The following is a 24,533-nucleotide window of genomic DNA, read 5'->3' as shown; positions in this document are numbered from 1 at the left end:
GGCGGAGTCCGGGTTGAAAGAATAGAATTGGGCCAAAGCACGCTTTGATGAACTCAATCTTATAGAAGCCAAGCGGCTGGCAGCTATGAGCCACGGACGTCTATACCAGAGACGGGTAAAGAATGCTTTCAAAAAGAAGGTACGCCCACGCAAATTCAACGAGGGAGACCTTGTGCTGAAGAAGGTATCCCAAGCCCTAAAGGACAATAGGGGAAAGTGGGCTCCAAACTATGAAGGGCCATTCATCGTAAAGAAGGCCTCCTCCAGAGGAGCCCTGGTGCTCGCCAACATGGATGACGAGGAGTTTCCTTCACCTATGAACGTCGATGTAGTCAAGCGATACTACGCTTAACACTTGGGGCAATTAGGAAAGTCACTGCATGTTTGTATTCTATGGTTCCCCCAGAGTTTCCTGTCCTTCTTAAACTTTGGTCACAACATCTAATGAACTTCAGATTGATGATTCATTTTTCAACCCTCACGTTGTGTCTATTATTGCTTTAAGATGCGTATTCTTTTGATGGTCCGAGCCTTTTCGCTCGACCCATAGGGTTGCTACAAGCGCTTAAGTAAAATTGAACATGATAGACTTTTGTTTAAAGTTATTGTGATTGAACTGCTCATGGATACGCATGCACATGCATATTTTTATCCTGTGAATCGAAGGATAGGAAAGGATTTGTTTCGAGCAATGGTCAATACCGTGCTGAATGTAAGAAAAAGAGAAACCAAGGTAAGTGGTAGCATAGTCATGTTTTACTGCGTGGTGCCATTTCCTACTTCCAGGAACTTAGGGACGAGTACGAGCAGACACCAGGCCCGTGGTCTGCAGATCATTATCCCATGTCTGACTCAAGACGTTAAAGAAGTGCTACTGGGAGGTAGCCTACTATCCTTTAAAGTTTCTGCTTGTTGTTTATTCATCTATTTTTCTAAAGTCATAGTTGAATATGCCTAGTTTATTCTTACTCGTAAAATTAGAATAAAAACAAGTACCAACCCAGAGGTTAAACACAATTTTGCAAAGAATTCTTGCAAAAAAAAATGCACAGGTTTAGCTCGCTTAGGCGAGCTGAGCTCGCCTGGGCGAGCACCCCCTGCACGAAAAATATTTTTAAAAAGGGGACTGGGGTGAAGTTTCATTCACCCCAAAACTCCCCCCTCACTCAAAAAACACTGCACCTACGGGATTTGCTGCTTTTTTGGCCCCTAAACCACCATTGTCCATGTTTTTGGTTCCATTTGGTACTCCTACTCACTCCAACAAGTAAGCACCTCATGCTTTGGCTCTCTAGCTTTCCTTTGGTATATTTTGATGCTTCATTTGCCCATTTATGCTCAAAACCATGAGGCACTTTATCTTTGAATTGATGCTTGTTTTGGTTGAGTTGGAAGGTTGTAGGCAATGGCCTTAGGCCTAAGTTGTATTCTAAAATTTTTGGGCATGCTACATTGCCCCTGTTCCCTTGCTATTCATGCCTAAACAAGCACCCACCAAGTTCTCGTTGAAATGTCTCAATAGCATTTGCGCATGATTTTGTGAGGAATAACCTATGGAACAATTTGGTATGCGAATGTTTGCCATTTTGAAGTGTGTAGGCAGTTTTCATGAGGACTAGAGTGATACCTTAGGCCTAGGAACCAAGGATTATTTTTTGGATACAAGGAAATACAAGAGTGAGTGCTTATTAGGTGAAGCTTACCTTTTAGGCCAAAACAATCAACTTTGGGTTGCACCATGATATTGGTCGTGCACCTAGAGGTTGGAAATGATTGTCCATCATGTGCTTGTAGGTGTAGGATAGGTAGCTCAAATAACTTAGGTAGAAAAAATGCCTTTGTTAATTGTGGGTAGCAAAAATACTTTCTTTGAAAATAATTGAATGTATGTATATATTGCGTGTTAGGTAGCAAAAATGCCTCATAAATGTATATATTGCATGATAGGTAGCCAAATACCTTGTGGATTTAATTAACTTAGGTAGCAAAGATACCCTATTAATTTAAGTAATTTAGATACTTTGTGGGTTTTAGTTAAGATAGGTAACAAAATGCCTCATAAAATGTATATATATTTTGCAAAGAAAATGCCTCACAAAATGTATATGTATTGCATGTTAGGTAGCAAAATACCTTGTCAATTTAATTAAGATGCCTTGTTAATCTAATTAATTTAGGTAACAAAGTACCTTGTTAAGTTAGATAGGTAGCAAAAATGCCTCCTAAAATGTAAATGTTGCACGTTGGGTAGCAAAAGGCCTTGTTGATGTAATTAGCAAAATGCCTTGCCAATAGGTAGCGAAAATGCCTTAAATATACGTATATGAGTTGCTCTAGATTCACTTCCGGAAAGAGTCATAGGCCATTGTTACCAGACTTTGCTTGTAAAATGGTAATTCCCTGTAAACTAACTTTCCAAATGTTTGTTTTCACATGAGATGGCTTCGAAGAAGCTTTCCACGAAGAGGTCCAGAAAGGATGCCATTGGAGAAAGCTCCAGTGCTGCCTCGGGTTTTGACCGGCATCGATTTCGGAGTGCCAAGCATCAGCAATGCTTCGAGGTCATCAAGGGATGGTCATTTCACAGAGAGAGGCAGGTCCAGCATAGGGAGGACGAGTACCCTAATTTCCAGGAAGAAGTAACTCGCAGGCGCTTGGCACCACTTGTCACCCCCATGGCTAAATTCGACTCGGAGATAGTCATTGAATTCTATGCCAACGCCTGGCCCATCGAGGAGGGGGTTCAGGATATGAGCTCATGGGTGAGGGGTCAGTGGATCCCCTTCGATGCAAATGCCCTCAACCAATTCTTGGACCACCCGTTGATCTTGGAGGAAGGCCAACAGTGTGAATACGGTCAGAGGAGGAACCAGGCTTCCAGCTTTGATGAGGAGGCTATTGCTCAGCTATTGTGTATACCGGGGTAGGATTTCGCCCGAACTGCTGCAAGAAAATGGGTGTGGATCATACATACTAGCATGACCACCCTGACTCAGATATGGATGACGTTGTTGCTCAGCAACATCCTGCCCAGCGACCACAACTCTGACCTCCCCCTGCCGAAGTGTCAGCTGGTGTATGCCATCCTGACACGGATGAGCATTCACGTGGCTCAGTTGATTGCTAACGCCATCTATCTGTTTGCAGGAACAACACCTGCGAGGCACCCTTTGGACCCGAAGAAGTCCAATAGGGCCCTGGGGTTCCCAGCTCTGATCACGAACCTCTGCTAGTTTTACGGAGTGCTTGTCGCTCCCAGCAAGGTCATCCAACTACCTATCACCAGAGCCCTCATCGAGAAGTACTGTACCCCTAGGCAGGCGTAGGGCGAGGCACCACAACAGCTTGGAGAGGATCAGCAGCAGACGCACCACCACCACCTCCAGAGTCCACCTCGGCTCACCTACAGAGGTTGGAGCACTATATATGACATGTGGCCAGCCAGCAGGCGGCCAACCACCGGGGACTGGTGCGGTTGCATGAGTATTTTCACAGATACACCCTCAGCCAGCAAGGCCAAGGTTCCAACCCTTACATATGTCCTACTCCAGAGCAGTTTGGGGTTGTGGTCGCGTGGCCTGGAGACTGGCCCGATACTTAGACAAAGGTAGGACCTGCAAGGACCCCTGAAGATGCGGATGGAGCCCAGGAAGATGAGGATATGGCTTACTTGCTCGACTTCCTGGGCGGGAGCGGAGCCACATGACTGAGATCGTCAGACCTGTGATTTCTCCTCATTGAACATTACTACTTTCAGTTATTTTGTTATTTCCATTGTGATCTAACATTACTGCTTTCAGTTATTTTGTTATTTCCATGGTGATCTGACATTACTGCTTTCAGTTATTTTGTTATTTCCATGGTGATCTGACATTACTGCTTTCAGTTATTTTGTTATTTCCATTGTGATCTGACATTATTGCTTTTAGTTATTTTGTTATTTCCATGGTGATCTGACATTATGGTTTTCAGTTATTTTGTTATTTTCATTGTGATCTATCATTACGACTTTCGGTTACTTTGACATTGTGATTTGACGTTACTGTCCTTTGTGGTTAAGTCGAACATGTCGTCATTGTTTCATTTATCTGTCACAATTACCGCTTCTAGCATATGGTCGTACTTACTTTACGATGATTTGTCTAAAATGCAAAAAAGAAATGTGTGCAGGCCTTGCGTACTCTCGTTCGCATGACTTTTTCAAAAATGTAATCTCAGATATCAATTGTGCCCAGGATACAAGCTGTTTTTACTCTTTTGTTAAGAAAATGGCTAAAAAGAAAAATAATTTGGTTAAATAAAAAGCCAACACGCTTTTGAAAGAAAATGAACTTTCCATTCAGAACACGAGCATATTTTTGAGAAAAAAATATGTGTACACCCGAAGGGTGAATGCTATGTGTTTTTTTCAAACCCCCAAAACAGATTCGGATGAATGCATGAATTGATAAAGGAGCATGTTTTGGAAACACTGGGTTGACTTAAATAGGAAAAATGAATCTTGAGTCCTAGTGTCACATAACCACAAAACTTGGTGCTTGAGTGTCCACATGGGTGCATGCATGACCAGTTTTTCATGAATTTCTAAATCATCATTGTTGCATGAGTGTCATGGAAATGATGTGGGACATTCCCTTATCCCTGAACCGCTGGCCAAACCAATGCATTGACATACATCATGTCCAGCCTTTCTGCAAGGCCTTCGAGCCAAAATCTCACCCTTCCACCAGCCTTTACCCAGGAAGGGAAATTTTGCCCTGGCCCGCGGAAGAAGGAACAGAAGGATCTCCCCAAGAAAGAAGATCCATTCACTGTTAAGCGACAAATATGCTTCAAGAGAAAAATTCCCGATCGAGGATCGGAAGAAAGCGAAAGAAAAAAGAAGATTCCTGACCAAAGATCGGAAGAAAGCAAAAAAAGAAATTCCCAACCAAAGATCGGAAGAAAGCAAAAGAAAAGAAAAAGAAAAGGAAATTCCCTGTCAAGATTGGAAGAAGACAAGGAAGTGAACAGAAAGGTCTTTAGACTAGACAATATCTGAACAAAATACGAAAATGTCACGAGCAAGAAAGGAAAGAAAGGAAATCGCGACTTGCGACACATGAAGTTGTCCCCTCCTTGATTACCAACCAAACTTTTGTGCGCCGGCGACTTTTTTCGCCCTGCACTAAACAAAAACAGAGAAAAGGAACAGGTCAAAATGCCTAGAGCCAAGTTTCCCACCAAAAACACCGTTCCCGAAAAATCCCTATTGATCCATGATCACGCATGTAATCTTTGATTTGATAGGAAATGATTTGCAAAATCAAGTCATGACATATCTATGGTTTGGAATTAGGATCAAACACTTGTCTGTGTGAGGTTTATACACTTTGAGTGATTTTCTTCTATTTTGTGTTGGACCCAGTGTTTCCTCTAAATGATCGTTTATAAGTGAAATGCTAACATCCTAAATCTCATTTGTGATTATGAGAAAAATTATATTAGCATGCTTCCCTCCCCCAATAGACACATTGTTTTTCTTGAAAAATATATGTTGCTTTGGTCGGTTGGAAGTTTGTTTCTTCGCTAAAACATGTTTGCATTTTAGTGAAAGAAAAAGGAGACTACTTTAGTTTCCTCTTTGTCATCCAGAGACAACCAAGTCCGATGACAGGCGAGACCATTCATGGTCATCCGTCACATTCGTCAACCAGAGCCCAGCGAGCCCATTGATCGAGACTACTTTAGTCTCACCTTCATCATCCAGAGACGGCAAGTCCGATGACACGCAAAGACCAATCGTGGTCATCCGCTGCCTTTGTCAACCGGAGGCAAGAGAGCTCGTTGACACGCAAAGACCAACATGGTCACTTGCGCATTTTCGTCAAAGACTCAACATCTATCGATCGGGACCATCGTAGCCCCTTTTTATTGCCTTCCCGAGACAATCAAGTCCGATGGCACGTAAAGACTGTAATGGTCACACACTCTTTGCTATCTAGAGACAATCGAGTCCGATAGCATGCAAAGACACCTCATGGTTATCCGCACCTTTGTCATCCAGAGACGGCAAGGCCGATGACGCGCTGAGACCAATCATGGACATCTGCCATCTTTGTCAACCAGAGGCAAGCGAGCCCGTTGATCAAGACAACTTTAGTCTCACCTTCGTCATCTACAGACAGCAAGTCCGATGACACGCGGAGACATCATGTGGTCATTCGCACCCTTCCTATCCAAAGACTATCAAAGTCCCCTTTATCATCCAGAGACAGGCAAGTCCGATGATATCCGGGATGAGGATGGTCCTCCACTTCTAATCATTTTGAAGATTTTTGTAGATTTACCTATGTCATCCAGAGATGATCAAGTCCGATAACGCGCAAAGACTCTTTTCTGCTTACTAGAGACAATCAAGTTCGATAGCATGCAGAGACGTCATGCCTATCCAATTTTATCACTTTCAAGGCACTAAGGTTTTTGTTGATGCCCCTGATGCTCTTTTCTGCTCTTTTTGATTGAGAGGTTCAGCTCCAACAAAATTTGTGTCTTATGTTTACTTCTCTTTTATCTCCAATAAAAGATAAGTAAAGAGGGGCAACTGTCATATCCTAATTTTGTCCGAGGACACTTGTTGTCAGTATGCGGACCTTGGTTGGTCACTTTGGGATACTTAAACAAGCATCGTTGCGTAATCCATAAAGTTTCACGATGTTTTGGAAAGAAATCAGCCAAAAACACAAAAATAAGGGTGTATTTAGCAAAATGGGGATATAAATAGAAACTGGACCCATTTGGGCTCATCCAGAAGATTCTGGAGAAAAGGTTGCTTCTAGTGTAAGCAACCCAGCTCGCCTGGGCAAGCTGTGTGGCAACCACCTCCCATTTTCTCCTATAAATAGGGGAAAGGGGCTGAGTTTAAGAGGTCCAACAATTTTTGCACTAAGTTTTCACTTGAATTTAGTGAGGAGAAGAGAAAGAAAGGAAAAATCCAAGCCGAGTTGCTTCCATAACACCTATGAGAAGTTTCCATAAGCGATTTCGTGGAAGTTCTTCGCCGTTCTTCGTTTGTTCTTCTTCAATCTTCATCTGATAAGTTTTCGAATTCGAAGCTTTCAATTCATTCTATGCACCCTCAGTGGTCCATTCTTGTTTTGTATGCTTTCATTTTTACTTTGCTTACTTTCGGTATTCTTTTCTTCCATTTTTAACGAGTTTCGACCGATCATTTAAGTCGTTATCTCGTTTAGTAATTGATAAAATGAATTTCAACCGATCATTTGTGTTGTAATCTCATTTAATCTCTATTAAAACAAAATCCAACCGATCATTCATGTCATAACCTCAGTTAAATAAAAAAAAAGCAAAAACAATAATAAAATAATCAAAATATATGAAAATAAATAATAAAATAATAAAAAAGCCCTAATCAGACATTTTACTTTGAAAGTTCCTTTAAATGAGTTGATAATAATCAAGTGAAACTAAGGCTAAAATCAATTCACAAATCAAGCTGTGTCCGCAAAAAGGTCACTTGAAACCATTTTAAGGTTCAACGCCTTAAACGGTCCCCTTTGCTTTTATCAGTTACAATGGACCGTTCAAAAGTATAAAATCAACACATCGTGTAACTTTATTGCTTTTCAAAGAACTACGTAGGTCTAAGTTCCTCCTCACAAATCGAGGATACGTAGGAGCAAAAGCACCGCTTTTGTTGACCCCAAAAGATAAAAAAACATAAAAAAAGGGAAAATAAAACAATTGGAAGTCATGGTAATGCATATTTAATTAAAAGTTGTCATCCCTTGTGACGGACGTGTGGGGTGCTAATACCTTCCCCGTGTGTAAAAACAACTCCTGAACCTTTCATACTTAAAGTTCGTAGACCCACTTTTGATTTTTCTAATGTTTTCCTCAAAATAAACGTTAGTGGCTACTCCACACGTTTTCCTCCCTTGGAAGACGCACCCGTGAGTCTCGCGTCGCCCTCCCTCTGAAGGGTAGGTTGCGACAAGTCCCTATAGTGTAAAAAGTGAGAAAAATTCATCTCATCATTAACTTTCGTATGTTAATGTTAAGAAACTCACCTACATGAAAATATGTAATGTGAAACTTAATTAAAAATTCAAAAGTGCTTTCAGGACCAAAATGATAGTAGATAGTTAAGTTTAGAGACCAAAATGTCAGTAAGTGGTTAAGTTTAGAAACTAAAATGACAGCAAGTAGTTAAGTTTAGAGACCAAATCGAAAAAGTCAACCTTTTGAAATGCACATGGCAGTCACGCATATGACATGTGACAATCATCAACTATCACATCATCACTGAAAGTGCCACATAGGCACAATCATTTGAGATAACGAATAAAACTAACCATAGAACTAATTTGTTGCACTTTTTGCAAATTCAAAGGAACAAAATTTTAATTTCCATCTTTCTGGGAGCTAACTGTCAACACCTAAAAAATTCAATGACGGAAGTGGGCATTTACCCTATACTTTAGTACACCTATATAAATACCAACCCGTATGGAGAACTCTAGCTCATGCCTATCCTGCCTCACCCCGCTACACCCCAACCCACTGTCATTTATACATCCAAGCCAATTCATCCACATGTTTGATGTTAAAATTTATTTTATATTTTAATTTTAGTATAAATCTTTAAATAGAAAATAATAATTTAAACCCTTCACAAAAGAAAATTTGATGGCATAATTGAACATTAATGATTATAATTACAAGAATTATAGAATAAAAAAAATTTCCCATAAAAGATATTCTTGAAGAGGAACAAAAACTTAATTGTGGCTAAATTTCAAACTAAACTCGATAATAAACTAATAGGTGTGTGTTACATTAATGAACATAATTTTTAAGTTAAAAGACATTTATGTCTTAAATACAAATCAAGACTCCTAATTATTTTGATTAAATGAAAATAAATACAAACGATAAAAGTTGTGTCTAATGTGCTATCAAATCATGGTTTGTATTCCTGCATCTAAGCTTTCAGATGACTCATAAGATGATATGGCATAACATTAAGTAGTGCATTTAAGACCTTCATTTAATATTGTATGTCTGAGATTCTTTCTTGCAAAAAACATTCTCCTAGGATCTTTAAAAGTCCAATGAAGAATAAATGAAGTTCACAATCTGGAAGTGTTGATCTTCATCAAAAGACACACTCTACTGGTGCAAACTTGTTATGATTGAAGAAGTGACTTTGCTACGGAAGTGTAGAACACACCAATTTATCAACCTAGACTTTGCATGAAGAAGGAACTTGCATTTAATGCAAGCATTAAATGCTCCAATGGCCTCAAGACTTCAAACAAAGAATAGAGTGAAGAATCCACCCATTGTGAGACAACGAATACTTGAAGATGAAGGCTAAAAATAGAAGAAACTTTGAAGAAACACGATACAAACCTACTTGCAAATTATTTAGTCATTCTTTCTTGTAAAATACTTTCTGTAAATTTTTATATATATACTAAGCTCTCAAAACACCTTGTAAACCTTGAGAGAAAAAACTAATGAGAGATATATCTATCTATAAGACCATCTGATATTTGTCAATGTGCAAACTTCTAACAAATTCTGTTGATTTGTTAAGACCTAGTTGTGACTTGGTAGGACAAAGAATACTTGGTTAAGTAACGCTTGGGGTAGAGTTTGCCTTTGTAAGAGCCAGAAGTGACAGTGAAGAATACTTTGTAACTTTTGATAAGTTAGTGAAAACTTGGTGGGTTGCCTAGAACTAGACGTAGTCACGGGATAGAGACAAACCAGTATAACCTCTAAGCATGTGTTATTCATTACTACCTTTTTTGTGTTGACTGACAAAAGGATTCAAATTTGTTTTTAGTTCTTATATCTATTAAGAAAATTGTTTTTCCATTGTCTGATAGAGCTTTTCTCAAAAGATCTTTTATTTGTTTTAGTAAAATATATATCAGACAATAAACGTGTTTTTTATTTTAAAGTAAAGATTAAAATTTGTAAAAACATAATTCAACTCCCTTCTTATGTTATTTGTTTTATTATAATATATATTAACTTATTAGTATATCTATAAATCTTTTCGAAATGTGGATAGAAACCAGTGTGAATGGTACAATCACACGGATAACTTACTAGTTATTATAAAAATCAATAAATTTATCATACATAAAAGTTTGAGATTAGAGGATAATGTAAAATTATAAAACTATAAAAAGAAAAAAAAGTTAAAACAAAAAACATGAAAGCAAAAACATAAAAGAAATCAAGAAATAAAAAAGTTAAAAAGAAAAAGAAAACATTAAAAAAGAATAAGAAAAAGTAAAAATAGAAAAGAAAGAAAAAATATAAATAAAACAAAAAGAAACAATAAAACTAAAAAGGAAGAAAGACAAAAGTAAAAGAAAAAGTTTTTTAAAATTTCACTAATGGTGACGCGTGGTGCACAAATATTGACACTTGACCGGACATACTTTTTTAATAACTAGTTGGTAACCCGTGCGTATGCATGGGTCACTTGTAATTTATTTTGTATGAATATTTATTTATTCTATAATACAATATTAAAATGAAAAATAGTACAAAAATAAAAATATATGTAACATTAATAATAATTAGATTATTTGCATTAAAAAAAGCTAGATTACTCATTGACCAAGGCAATGTTAGTAAACAAAACAAAAAACCTAAACTTAATTTAGTCACTATCAGTATCACTGTTGTCCCAATCCTTTTGACTTCTAATAATAATTTCCCAAATTTGTTCATGATGTCTGTAGTAGAATGAGATTTCATCACCATGAGAAAAATTACTTTCTTCAAGGAATTTATACCAAGGTTGCACAACATATTTTTCACCAATTCCAACCAATATCAAGAACAATAACATTCCACTGTAACGGAGGCCCTAATCTTCTAAGGATTGTCATGTGTTGATCGCAGCCATTTAGATGTCTAGTTACACAGCTTGAAAGATTCTACAAAAGAGGATAAATAATAATTATATTTAAGTTTGTATTTATATAAGTCATAATAAAAATTTTGTTATCATTACCAAAGGGTGCAGTGCGTCAATCATTGATTGCGTTATTTCAAGTGTCCAAATATGCTGCATGGATATCATCCATGATCTTTCGGAGGTCTGCTGTTCTAGTGGTGGACTGAAATGAAGGTCGAATACTAAGATGTGGTCAATGGCAAAGAAATGAATGATGGTAGATTCATAAATGGCTAATTCTTTTCTAAACTGTTTCAGTCCTTCAGCAAAAAAAACTTTTCCCTTATGGAGTCTGACTTGGATTTGGTATATAGCTCCATTATATTTGAAGCGGACATATTCGAGATATTTTGGTGCCCACCTAATGTGGTAAAAAAATGGGACTTTTATTATGTCCTGCAAGAAAATATTGTGTGTAAAATTATAATAAATAATCTGCAAAAAAAAAAAAAGCAAAGAAATGAGTTTCAATGCAATATTACCCTATCATTGTGGAATGTGGCTCTGAACTGCATGATTGCTGGTTTTCTGATAAATGGAAGTTCCACCCAGAATGAGATTGGACATAAAAAGCAACATAGTTGTGTTATTTAGATAGATAATAATCAAACATGTGGACTTAGGAAGAAACAAAGCAATTAAATTTAATCTATAAAGCAGGTACATAAAGTGTAATTATGTTTAGTAATTTTAGAGGCATATGCAATTCTAGATTAGCAATAAAATTGTCGAAACAATATATTAGGTTCTGGCATTGCTGATCAAACATGGAGGAAATTAAACAGCATTCCAGGTTGGCGAAATGATACAAAAATGGCATGATCTGATAGAAATGAAGATATATATTGTAATTTTGTTTAGTCATTTTAGAGGTATGTGTAATTCTAGATTAGGACATTTAGATGCATATAACCTACAATTGTTGATCAAACATAGAGGGAATTAAACAATATTTCAGCTTTTTCGAATGCTTAAAAAATGTATGTAAGAAAGACTCGTCTCCGACTGAAGAAATCAATACCAGGAAAAAATATGAATAACCAAACAACTACATAGAAAATAAAATAATCAAACAACATATTTGTTGTGAAAGAAAGCCAACATAAGTAACTATATATCATAGTACAGGGTGGTCCTCTTTAATTGTGGCATTGGTCGACAACACAATAATAGTGTTTTCATTGTTACACTAATACAATGATGAATAACAAAATTTCATGAGGAAGATTAACATGCACAAATAAACACCATATGAAAACAACAGTTGAAATAATCAGTATAGTCCCTAATATGAAATTATTTAATATGGTTTGGTAACAGCCAGCAGTTACCGATGGCATCTCCTTTTAAAAAAAATGAAAGATACATTTCCTTATCAGAGTATTAAGAATTAACAGTTGATGTATGAGCTATATCATATTGAAGAACATGTTTATTGAAGACACCAACATTTGATCATGACTATGCTTTTTCATCAATACATACATTTGATCATGACCATGGTTCTTGCTGCTGAATAGGATATTTAAGTCTAATTCAACTATATTACCTGTTGGCTCGTGTTAATTTGCTTTTCTATGGTGACATCAAGTGTTCATGGAGATTATTCTGTGTTTGTACCAAAAAAATGAACTGAATGACTAATGGGATGAGATTTTTACTTTGCCCTACTGGTTTGCATACTTTATACACTCAACTACAAATTCTACTTTTGTTGCAGAATGTTCATTGGCACTTGCAAAAGGCTGAAAATTATGAAGGGTTCTGATCCCATTGGTTTAGGTATGTATTCTCAGCATTGACTCATTTTACAGGCACTCAGTATACCTAATGTGGAAAACTTACATGAACTAATAGATTGTGACCTGGTTAACTTGAGAATGACACAATGTCTAAGAACTATAACCTGGCACATATTATGATATTGTATCACTTGAATCTAGACAAACATCAATATATGCTATCTTATAAAATATTTGCAACATTATATATCAATATTAATACAGGGCTAAGAACAAAAAATTTCTGGTAACTTTAAAACTTGGTGTTTCTTATAAACTAATACAGGGCCAAGATCACTAGTAACTCTATACCTTATAAACTTCAAATAATGTGCCTCAATTTGCTTAAGTAGATTTTCTTGCCTCACAGCTCCCAGACACCTTTCTTTGGGGCATCAGACCAATAAGCTGTATTCGTGATGAAAGGCACCCGTGTCAGTCTGGTGGGATACAGAAAACTGCTTTGTACCCGCCGGTTTCCAAGTTCGTAACGTCTTCCCTGCCATCAAGGAGGCGTTGACAGTAAATGGGATCGAAGGTGATAACATCTACGCGTTCGATCATAGTACTTCTTTCTCAAAACGAAACTTTAAGGAACTTCTTCGTCTCACAAGCATCCGTTACACCAAAACTAAAGGTATGAATATTGTATGTAATTCATCTACACTTTACGATCTTCATGTAATTTTTTGCTTACAACAGGAAAAAATAGCGCGGACAGACGTCTTTAGAAGAAACTCGAGAATTGGAGTTCTAAACACCCACCACCAGCGCACGTGTTTTTGATCTCCAACGACAAAGGTTTTCTTAACATTTTAAAAGAGTTAAAAGAAAAATAGTACAATATATTAGTGGCTACTCAAAAGCATGCTTCTGAGGCCTTCCACAAAGTTGCAAGCATAACATGGAGGTGGGGTTGGTTGAAAGGAGAAGATCTCTCCTTAATACATGTTAATCATTTCGCTCCTGCTCATTTCCAGAAAAAGATAACATTAGTCTTAAATATAGTATTTGTTAGTATAATTAATAGTTTTTTAAAAGATAAAAAAAAAACTTCGTACCCCATTGCCCAGAGGCTCTTCGCTATGCGAAGGTATGGGGGAGGGATGTTGTACGCAGCCTTACCCTTGCATATGCAAAGAGGCCGTTTCCAGATTCGAACCCATGACCAACAAGTCACCAAGGCACAACTTTACCGCTGCACCAGGGCTCGCCCTCCCGGGTCTATTGCTTGGAAGGCAATTATCCTAACCTAGATTAAAAAAAAAAAAGTTTTTTAAAAGATAATTAAAAGAAAATTTAACGTAGATTAAAATAGTATAAGAAGCAGGTAAATTTTATTTTATGTACAAAAGTTACTCTACTTACTAAATCAAGTAATAGCTCATATTTAGTTTTTGTTCATTGTTTTAGGTTTGAGACCAAGGGAAAACGTATTCATACCCGAAATATGGTATTGCATATCATGACCATATAGTGAAAGATCATATTGCTAATATGTAGCCTCTTCTGAAACATTTAATTATATGCTCGAGTTCAAATTGTCAAAGTTAGGAAAAATTATTAGATAGCATGTATTAGCAAGTTTTTATAGTTCTTATTTATCTCTATATAACATGTAGTTGGGTTTTTTAATTTTCGAGAAAAACCAATAATAATTAAATTAAGTGTTATTAAAATTAGTTGGAACTACAGTAGTAAATTTTCCAAAGTAGTATTTCGGATAATATATCTAAGGTTCAAGTTAGTAGGGAAAAACTTATAGACCCCAAAGCTTAGTAAAGGATAGAAGATGAGGAAAAATAGGAAGGTAAAACTGAATATTTTTTGTGTCTATTTCATTCCCACTCTATTAAATTTATATGCTAACTCCTACACAAAGATAAAATTAACTTTGGCCCTGTAGTGCTAATCACTAATAATAGAATTATCATAACAGAATGAAAACATTCCTTTATTGCGGAATGGGATAGTGGGTTCAAATAAAATCCTTGAAGCATGTAGGCTTTCTGATGGTCCTACTGGACCTGTTGTGGTCCACTTTGTTGTTATGTTCTCCATGTTCCTCATAGTCCAGGTTGCTATCAGAAACGGTAACATTTCCTTGGCATATAAGCTATTCAAATTCCCAGGAAATATCTAAGATCAGCTTCATATCCTTATCTGTAGAAGATAGTATGATTTACTACATCTCTCATACATTAATATTAATTGAACAAACTAAATTATCAGCGAGTTGATAACATAAGACAACCTACTCGTATCAATTTTATCACTTAATGGATTTAGTATTCAGCATTTTAATTTGATATTACGGTGTTCAGATTTTCATATACTCATGAGTTATGAAAACAGAAAATGCTCCAAGAGCCAGTGCTTTGAAAACATCTGTGATTTGTCAATTGGTACAGGAAAACAGGAACTGTTCTTTGAGCAGCTTCTACAATCTATTAAGCTTTTAATGCCTAATATACCTGCGATTAACTAAAATTAACAAAGAATGGACATGAAAAAGATAACATTGGAGACCACCTAAATCAGACAGTCAAAGTATGATTTATTTCTACTTCAATAAACAGGAAATTTCAAAAGAATGAAAATAAAATTACAACAAAGTACCTTTTCCAGACCAAATAATTGTTTCGGAATGCTCCTCTGGAGAGGTCTAATCCTGGGGACACAATTCCACAAAACCACAAGTTACTACTTCAGCCTACATGTGTCTGACGTGGTGACTGATGGACATCATCAAAATGCAGTTAGCTAGGTGGTATAGTTATAGGACGTCAAGGTTTAGTTGGTCTTGGGAGGGTGTCCTTAAACATATAGCTACATCAAATGATCCCTAAAATACCCATGGTTGAGAGCACCTAATAATAGTATATTTCATTCATGAGAGCATTAGTTAGAAACTTGTACCACAAAACATAACACAATACAAAATATTGTCCCTATAAGTGAAAGAGCCAGAGGCCAAACCAACAAACAACAACATCACAAGCTTACAATACCTTCTTAGCAACAGTGTCATTACCTTTCTCCCCCTTAAATATTTTATCCATCAATTTGTGGAGAAAATGTCCAAAGGGCCCAGAGTAGGCAAAACCATAGAGCTGCAAATCAATTTGATTTCAAAACTGCTCAGTACTAAAAAAATTTCACTACAAACTTCATTTCTGCTTCATCTTTTCAGAAAAAGTGAAACAGGTAGCATAGTATTTTTTTTCATATGATCATTGTTTGAGAGTTATGAAATGGTTAATGGTAAAGACCATACTCTAGTTACCTTCATGGAAAATTCTGGTTGTTAGAAAATTCGATCCAGACATATAGATAATGTCCAAATTGAAAATGAAATTGAAACAGTGATTTCCCACATATAATAAATAATTTAGAAGAAGCACAGTTAAGTCAAATGGACATACCATGAAAAGAAGTACCCTTCTAACTGAAGTTTCTTGGCCCAGATAACTTCTGTGCCACTGCATCACTAAAACCAGCCAAAACTGCCACAATAATCGCCTAAAACTGCAAAAGTTTTGTTTTTTTAACAGCCCCATTAGTCTCTTAACAACCAAAGTGAAAAATAAATACATAAAAAAATTTTCTTTCTTTCTCTCAATTCAACCCAATCATTCTCTTAGAAATTAAAGTGAAAAAAATGAAAAGCGGGTGAAAAGGGAGATTAGAAACCTTGGTTCTGAGAGGATGAAGCTGAAGTTGGTTGAGATATTTCTTGAAAACGTTGTTGACTTCGTCAGACATGATGGTTGATCAAACCCCGAATCTTGTGTGTGTAGTTTAGTTTGTGATAGTTACTATATCCTGTATAAGATGGAGTGAGATTGAAAGTGACACAAACATAGGAAATATAGAAGGACGAAACAAAAGCATTGGAATTTTTTTGGGGATACAAACTATACATTGCTAGTATACACATATATATATATTCATAGTGCTTGAATATCAGTGTTATTTAAAAAAGAAACTATACACATATAAGTATACAATTCTAAATACAAATCTATTAAAATGCTGGAATGAAAATATATCCCATGTGAAAAATAAATAATTTTAAAAGTGCCACAAAATGCACTTAGCATATCTCCACCTTCCTCCAACATCATTCCCTGGTCACGGCATTCACGACTGCAAAATGCCCTCTCTCCCCTGAATTATAATCATACTCATAAGCTGTTTAGATTAATCACCCAATATTTTTTCACTTAATTTCATTCATAATCAGTCTTTTTATCCTAAAACAATCACGCAGGAAAAATACAATATTTTGTCATCAGTTAATAGGCGAAAAAGATAACAAATTTGAAACTTTGTCCATCAAGCGATCAACAATATGATATAGGTATGCTATCAAATTTCATGCAGAGATTAAAATTCGTATTCCAGAAATAGGTCAAATTTTCATGAGCTTGACATGCATTCATGCCTATAATATTACCATTGATTAATGGCAATGGTGTTTATGGGGATGGATATAGAAAAAAGCAATTACCTGTACATGTAGATGTCCATATCATGCCCAAGATTTTTGTTGCAGTAAAAATAGAAGCTCCTTTCCCTTATAATAGAGTTAACTTGGCCTTTCAAGCATCTCAACGCATGTTACAACCCTAAATTGGTAGTCTCCTTCAAGAAATATAATCAATCTATATTTCCTCGTCCGATCTTTCTGTCACAACCTACCCTTTGGCGGGAGGGCGACGCGGGGCTCGCGGGTGCGTCTTCCAAGAAAGGAATACGCGCGGAGTCGCCACCAACGTTTATTTGAGGAAAACGTCGGAAAAATCGGAAAAGACGTGATCTACGAACTTTAAGTGAAAGGTTCGGGAGTTGTATTTACGCACGGGGAATGTATTAGCACCCCACACGTTCGTCACAAGAGACGGCAACCTTTAATCAAATGTGGAAATATGACTTCAATTTATGTTATCTTCCCTTTTTACGTTCTTATGTCTTTTTTATGTCTTTTTATATTTTTATCTTTTTGTGGTCGACAAGGGCGTTTCCCTTTGCTCCTATGTATTCCTCAATTGTGATGAGAAAATCAGACCTACGTAGTTCTTTTGTGAACAAAGTGTTTTGGTTAAGTTATTTTTTTATCCTTTTTTGCAAGATATGTTTTTATTGAATGAAAGGTCATTTAAGGCGTTGGACCATTAGACAATCTTTCAATTCTTTTGAAAAGTGAGAAAACATTAAGGCATTGGACCATTAATAATTTCTTTATTTTTGAAAGAGGTAACAAAGTTACATATTGATTTTAGGCTTTTTAGAAATCTACACTTAACCAATAAAAGCGGAAAAGACCATTTCAAGGCGTTGGACCTTTGAAAATGGCTTTTTTAGGCGATGACAAAAGTTTGGTTTATGAATTGATTTTAGCCTTAGTTTCACTTTGGTTATTAGTCGATTCGATTTAAGAAAGAGAAATCCCAAAGAAACACGTCCGATTATTTTTTTTTATTTATTTTACTAAAAGATATTTTTTATTATTATATTATTATTTTACCTCCTTTTGGGTTCCAATGTGGTTACGGCATGACCTAACGGTCGGATTTCATTTTAACAGAAATTAACGGATGTTACAATTCAAATGATCGATGGAAATTTATATTATTTTTTGATTAGGCGAGAAAATGACTTAAGTAAATGACTAAAGCACGTTAAAAACAGAAGAAAAGAAAACTGAAAGTAAACGAAATTAAAGTGAAAGTACACAAAACAAGAAATGAATTGAAAGTCTCGAATTCGAAAACTTACCCATTGAAGAACGAAGAACGAACGAAGAACGGATGAAGAACGGTGAAGAACGACGAAGAACGATGAAGAATTTCCACAGAATCGCTTACGAAAGCGTTACGAAAGCACTTCGACTCGATTTTTCTTCACGAAAACGTGTTTTTTGCCCAAAATAGCCGAAATGCATAGCCAAGGGGTCTTCAACATTTTGAAACAACTCCCCCCTCCCCTATTTATAGGAAAAAAGGGAGGTGCTTGCCGCCCAGAGACTTAATGAAGAAGATTTCTAAGCGCACCCGAATTACTAAGTTCACCCCCTTTTCGTATTTTACGGAAAAGTTACGGAAGCCTTACGGAAGTGTTTCGGATTTGATTTTCATCTTTTTTCTCTTCCCTTTCACCAATGTTAAGTGGAATATGCTTACCCAAGGTTTTCGGAAATTTTACGAAGCATTACGGAAGCAACGGAAGCCCCGGAAACCATTTTTCAAAAACGTGGAGGAGCTTGCCGCCTAGTTGTTTCCTCCTTAAGCAACCCAACTTTGAAAATGTTCTAGAAGGGCCTAGACTCGAATTGCTATTTACACCCCTATCTTGATAAGTTCACCCCACCTTCTTTCGTAATTTACGGAAAAGTTACGGAAGCATATATGACTTAACTTTCATCTTTTTTTCTCTTCTCTTTCACCAATGTTAAGTGGAATATGCTTACCCAAGGTTTTCAGAAATTTTACGGAAGCCAGGGAAGCCCCGAAAACCATTTTTCAAAAACGTGGAGGAGCTTGCGGCCCAATTGCTTCCTCCTTAAGCAACCCAACTTCCAAAATGTTCTGGAAGGGCCTAGATTCAAATTGCTATTTACACCCCTATCTTGATAAGTTCACCCCCACTTCTTTGCTGATTCTTTTTCCGTAACGTTACGGAACCTTACGGATTACGTAACGATACTTGTTTTCTTTCTGTAATGTCATGAAACTTTACAGATTACGGAACCACCCCCTCTTTGGCTTCTGGAATGTTACGGAACTTTACGGATTGCGCAATAATGTTTCCTTTCGACTCCCGACATGTCGCGGAACTTCACGGATTGCTTAACGATGGGTGTCTCGAAGCGGTCAAGCGAAGGTTGCATGCCATCAAAAAATCGTCCCTGGACAAAATTTGGGTATGACAGTTGCCCCTCTTTACATACCTTTTATCGGAGATAGGAGGAAAGTAAAGATAAGACACTAATTTCGTCCGTCTTAGCCTTTTCCGTAATTAATCTATGATGATTCCCGAAGGCCATCCTTTGCCCATCATGGGGATTTAATTGATCTCAATCACAATAGTTCCAACCAAAACGATTTGAAATAATTGACTCTCGTATCTCCTTCTTCTTTCTCTACACAACACAAAACAAAACAAACAAAAAAAAAATAACATAATATACACGTATAGACATGTTTGTTGAAGGAACCGAATGGGAGAATAAAAACAACCATATTTTCCCCTCACCGGAGGCTCCATACTTGATAACAGAGGACGCATGAACAGTGTTAGGCAATCAATTCGTGGGACTTCGGACTCGATGATGGAGGATGCACGAACAACGCTAGGAAATCAATTCGTGGGGCTCCAGACTCAGATTTGATGGTGGAGGATGCACGAACAGCGCTAGGCAATCAATTCGTAGGGCTCCGGACTTGATGGTGGAGGATGCATGAATGGCAATCAATTCATGGGGCTCCAGACTTGATGGTGGGGGATGCATGAACAGCGCTAGGCAATCAATTCATAGGGTTCCGGTCTCAATGGTGGAGGATGCATGAATGGCAATCAATTCAAGGGGCTCCGAATAAGATTTGATGGTGGAGGATGCACGAGTAGCGCTAGGCAATCAATTCGTGGGGCTCCGGACTCGATGGTGGAGGATGCATGAATGGCAATCAATTCATGGGGCTACGAATAAGACTTGATGGTGGAGGATGCACGAACAACATTAGGCAATCAATTCGTGGGGCTCCGGACTCGATGGTGGAGGATGCATGAATGACAATCAATTCATGGGGCTCCGAATAAGATTTGATGGTGGAGGATGCACGAACAGCGCTAGGCAATCAATTCGTGGGGCTCCGGACTCGATGGTGGAGGATGCATGAATGGCAATCAATTCATGGGGCTCCGAATAAGATTTGATGGTGGAGGATGCACGAACAGCGCTAGGCAATCAATTCGTGGGGCTCCGGACTCGATGGTGGAGGATGCATGAATGGCAATCAATTCATGGGGCTCCAGACTCAATGGTGGATGATGCATGAACAGCGCTAGGCAATCAATTCATGGGGCTCCGGACTTGATGGTGGATGATGCACGAACAGTGCTATGCAATCAATTCCTGGGGCTCCGGACTTGATGGTGGAGGATGCATGAACAGCGCTAGGCAATCAATTCGTGGGGCTCCGGACTTGATGGTGGAGGATGCATGAACAACGCTAGGCAATCAATTCATGGGGCTCCGGACTTGATGATTTAGGATGCACGAACAGCGCTAGGAAATCAATTCGTGGGACTCTGGACTTGATGGTGGAGGATGCATGAACAGCGCTAGGCAATCAATTCATGGGGCTCCGGACTCAATGATGGAGGAGGCATGAACAGCGCTAGGCAATCAATTCATGGGGCTTCGGACTTGATGGTGGAGGATGGATGAACAGCGCTGGGCAATCAATTCACGGGGCTCCGGACTTGATTGTCTCTGGATAGTGAAAAAAAAGATGCGGGACCAAATGGTTCCCTCGCATGTCATCGGGCCCGCCGCCTCTGGATGACAAAATGTGAAAAAAGTATGAGACCAAATGGTTCCCCGCATGTCAATGTGCTCGCTTGCCTCTGGTTGACAAAAGGTGCGGGACCATAAGGTTGCCCCGCATGTCACCTGACTTCACGGGTCAGGATGACAAAAGGTGCAGGAAACGATGTTAGTCTCTGCACGTCAACGGGCTCGTTTACCCCTGGTTGGCAAAAGGTGCGGGACCATAAGGTTCCCCGCATGTCACCTGACTTCACGGGTCAGGACGACAAAAGGTGCAGAAGACGATGTTAGTCTCAGCATGCTATCGTGCTCTGGGTCTGATGGATAGCAAAAGAATGTTTATACGAATAACCACTTGGGTATTTCTGCCTGCCCCCTAACTTCACGGGTTAGTACTGACAGAGGTTGTCTGTGCGGAAGATGACGTAAATCTCTGCATGTCAACGGGCTTGTTGGCCGCGATTGACAAAGGGTGCAGAATACGATGTTAGTCTCTACATGCTATCATGCGTTGAGTCTTAGAGATATCAAAAGAATGTTTATATGGATAACCACTTGGGTATTTCTGCCTGCCCCCTAACTTCACAGGTTAGTGCTTGACAGAGGTTGTCTGCGCGGAAGATGACGTAAATCTCCACGTGTCAACGGGCTTGTTGGCCGCGATTGACAAAGGGTGCAGAAGACGACGTTAGTCTCTGCATGCTATCATGCGTTGAGTCTTAGAGATAGCAAAAGAAAGTTTGTGGGTTACCGTCAGGTATCTCCCCATGCCACCAGACTCTTGGGTCACGGTAACAAAGGTGGGGTGGTCGACAAAAGCAGCTTTTGCTCCTATGTATCCTCAATTTGTGATGAGGAACTCAGACCTACGTAGTCCTTGATAACTGTGAGACTAAAATAGTCTCGGTGTTTTCTTCACTAAAATGCGAACATGCTTTAGTAAAGTAATAAAACTTCCAACTGATCAGAGCAACATATGATTTTTGATGAAAAACAATGTGTCTATCGGGGAAGGAGAGTATGCTGATGAAATTTTCTCATAATCATGAATGAGACCTTGGATGTTAGCATTTCGTTTCTAAACAACCATTTAGAGGAAACACTGGGTCCAACAAAAATAGAAGAAAATCACTCAAAGTGTATCAATCTCACACAGGTAAGTGTTTTATCCTAATTCTGAACCATAGATATGTCATGACTTGACTTTGCAAATCATTTCCTATCAAATCAAAGATTACATGCGTGATCATGGATCAATAGGACTTCTTCTTGGGAATGGGTTTTTTTTTGGTGGGAATTTTGGCTTTAAGTGTTCTTGGCCTTTCCTTTTCTGTTTTTGTTTAGTGTGAGGTGAACAAGTCACCGACGCACAGGATTTTGGTTGGCAATCAAAGGGAGAGGACCACTTTAGGTCGTGGTTTCCTTTCTTTTTCTTGTTTACTTGGTGACAATTTTGTATTGTTCAGATATTGTCTGGTCCAAAGACCTTTCTGCATATTTCTTTTGTTTTCTTCCGATGTTTGATCGGGAATTTTCTGTCTTTTTTGCTTTCTCTCAATCTTTGATCGGGGAATTTTCTCCTTTTGCTTTCTTCCGATTTTTTGACCGGGAATTTTCTCCTTTTGCTTTTTTTATTTTGCTTTCTTCCAATCTTTGATTGGGAATTTTCCGAGGGCAAGGATTGACATTCTCACCCTGGGTCAAGGTTTATGATAAGTTGGGATTTTGGCTCAAGGATTGTAGAACGGCTGGTCATGATATATGTCAGGGTTTGGCCAGCGGTTCAAGGATAAAGGGGATGTCCCACATTATTTCCATGATACACATGCAACAATGATGATTAGGAAATTTTATGCAAAACTGGTCATGCATGCACCCATGTGGCCTCAAGCATCAAGTTTTTATGGTCATGTGACACTAGGGCTCAGGATTCATTTTCCCTATTTTAAGTAAAACCAGTGTTTCCAAAATATGCTCCTTTATCAATTTATGCATTCATCTGAGTCCATTTTGGGCGTTCGGGAAAATTTTCACAGCATTCACCCTTCAAGTGTATACACATTTTTTTCAAAAAACTAGTTATGATCAGTGAATCTTTTTTTTTTCAAAGAAAAGCTGGAAGTTATTTCTCTTCAAAAGCATGTTGGCTTTTCAGCCGAAAGATATATTTTTTGTTCTCTTTTTGTTTTTTTTTCATGAGGTATTTTGCTACCTAAACATGTGTATATTTTTGTGAGGTAGTCTTGTTATATACATGCATATCCAAGGTATCTTGCTACCTAAACATACATATATATATTGAGGTATTTTTTGCCACATACATGCATATCCAAGGTATCTTGCTACCTAAACATACATATATATATTTTGTGAGGTATTTTTGCTATATACATGCATATCCAAGGTATCTTGCTACCTAAACATACATATATATATTTTGTGAGGTATGACTACCTTCCGAGCTTGTGCTTGTTTTATTTAAATTCCTAGGATCATGAACAACTAGGTGTGTCCTACTATGACTGGAGAAACAAAGGTGATCAAATAACAAGCAGAGATTTAAAAGGTACTAGGCTGCCTCCTAGTAGCGCTTCTTTAACGTCTTAAGCTAGACGCATAATGACTTGTCGGTCACGGACCTAGTACTTTGCTTACCTTTGGCTTTGGACTATGGTCGCCTATTGGTCGGCCATGTGTCGTAGGCAATGCTCTAACCTTTTTTGTGGATGAGCTGAGATGAACTCTAGAGGTGGTGGTGGTTCGTTTGTTGCCCGCTGCCAGCCATCCCCAAGCTGTTGTGGTGTTTCGCCCTGCGCTTGCCTGGGGGCGCAGTACTTCTTGATGAAAGCTTTATTAGTAGGGGACCTGATGACCTTGCCAGGGTGACAGGCACTCCGTAGAACTGACAGAAGCCCGTAATCAGAGCTGGAAACCCCAAGACCCTGTTGGACTTCTCCGGGTCCACTAGGTGTTTTGCGGGCACGATCTCTGCAAACAATAGATGACATCAGAAATCAATTGAGCGATGTGCATACTTACCTATGTTACGACGGCATGAACTTGCTGGGGGGACGGGCGCCCTGTAGGACTGATAGAGGCCCGTAACCAGAGCTAGAAACCCCAGGGTCCTGTTGGGCTCCTCCGGGTCCACTGGGTGACTTGTGGGCGCTACCCCTACAAATAATAGATGACATCAGAAATCAATTGAGCGATG

The 24,533-nt window shown here is 38.2% G+C and overlaps 1 protein-coding gene across 5 annotated transcripts; it reads right to left on the bottom strand.

Annotated features, from left to right (window-relative positions):
• Nucleotides 1–10,609: 10,609 nt before the first annotated feature.
• Nucleotides 10,610–24,324, bottom strand: LOC113000470 (uncharacterized). 5 transcript variants are annotated; one of them, XR_005890104.1, is made up of 8 exons: nucleotides 17,279–17,579; nucleotides 16,459–16,590; nucleotides 16,191–16,293; nucleotides 15,800–15,878; nucleotides 15,385–15,635; nucleotides 11,467–11,512; nucleotides 11,042–11,380; nucleotides 10,610–10,964 (listed from the first exon to the last, which is right to left on the bottom strand). XR_005890104.1 is itself a non-coding variant. In XM_041012980.1 (8 exons), exons 3-8 carry the CDS (start codon nucleotides 16,251–16,253, stop codon nucleotides 10,842–10,844), a joined length of 702 nt encoding a protein of 233 aa, XP_040868914.1. In that variant the 5' UTR covers nucleotides 16,254–16,293; nucleotides 16,459–16,590; nucleotides 23,975–24,324; the 3' UTR covers nucleotides 10,610–10,841. The 5 variants fall into 5 exon arrangements, 3 of the variants coding, with proteins under 3 accessions (XP_040868914.1, XP_025982976.1, XP_040868915.1); XM_041012980.1 differs by lacking the exon at nucleotides 17,279–17,579 and adding an exon at nucleotides 23,975–24,324 and having other exon boundaries at nucleotides 15,385–15,436; XM_026127191.2 differs by having other exon boundaries at nucleotides 15,385–15,436.
• Between the last annotated feature and the right edge of the window lie 209 nt (nucleotides 24,325–24,533).

This window comes from Glycine max, chromosome 19 (genome assembly GCF_000004515.6).
Source record: "Glycine max cultivar Williams 82 chromosome 19, Glycine_max_v4.0, whole genome shotgun sequence".
Classification (NCBI taxonomy): Eukaryota; Viridiplantae; Streptophyta; class Magnoliopsida; order Fabales; family Fabaceae; genus Glycine; species Glycine max.
The sequence above is the reverse complement of the archived record's forward strand: the minus strand, read 5'-3'. Positions and strand labels throughout refer to the sequence as shown.

Coding starts and splice junctions, on each gene's coding strand:
- LOC113000470 (XM_041012980.1), bottom strand. CDS start 16,253: ATGCAGTGGCACAGAAGTTATCTGGGCCAAGAAACTTCAGTTAGAAGG. Junction 15,437..15,799: donor AATATTTAAGGGGGAGAAAG/GTAATGACACTG, acceptor TTGTGTCCCCAG/GATTAGACCTCTCCAGAGGA. Junction 11,513..15,384: donor AATTATTTGGTCTGGAAAAG/GTACTTTGTTGT, acceptor TCCATTTATCAG/AAAACCAGCAATCATGCAGT.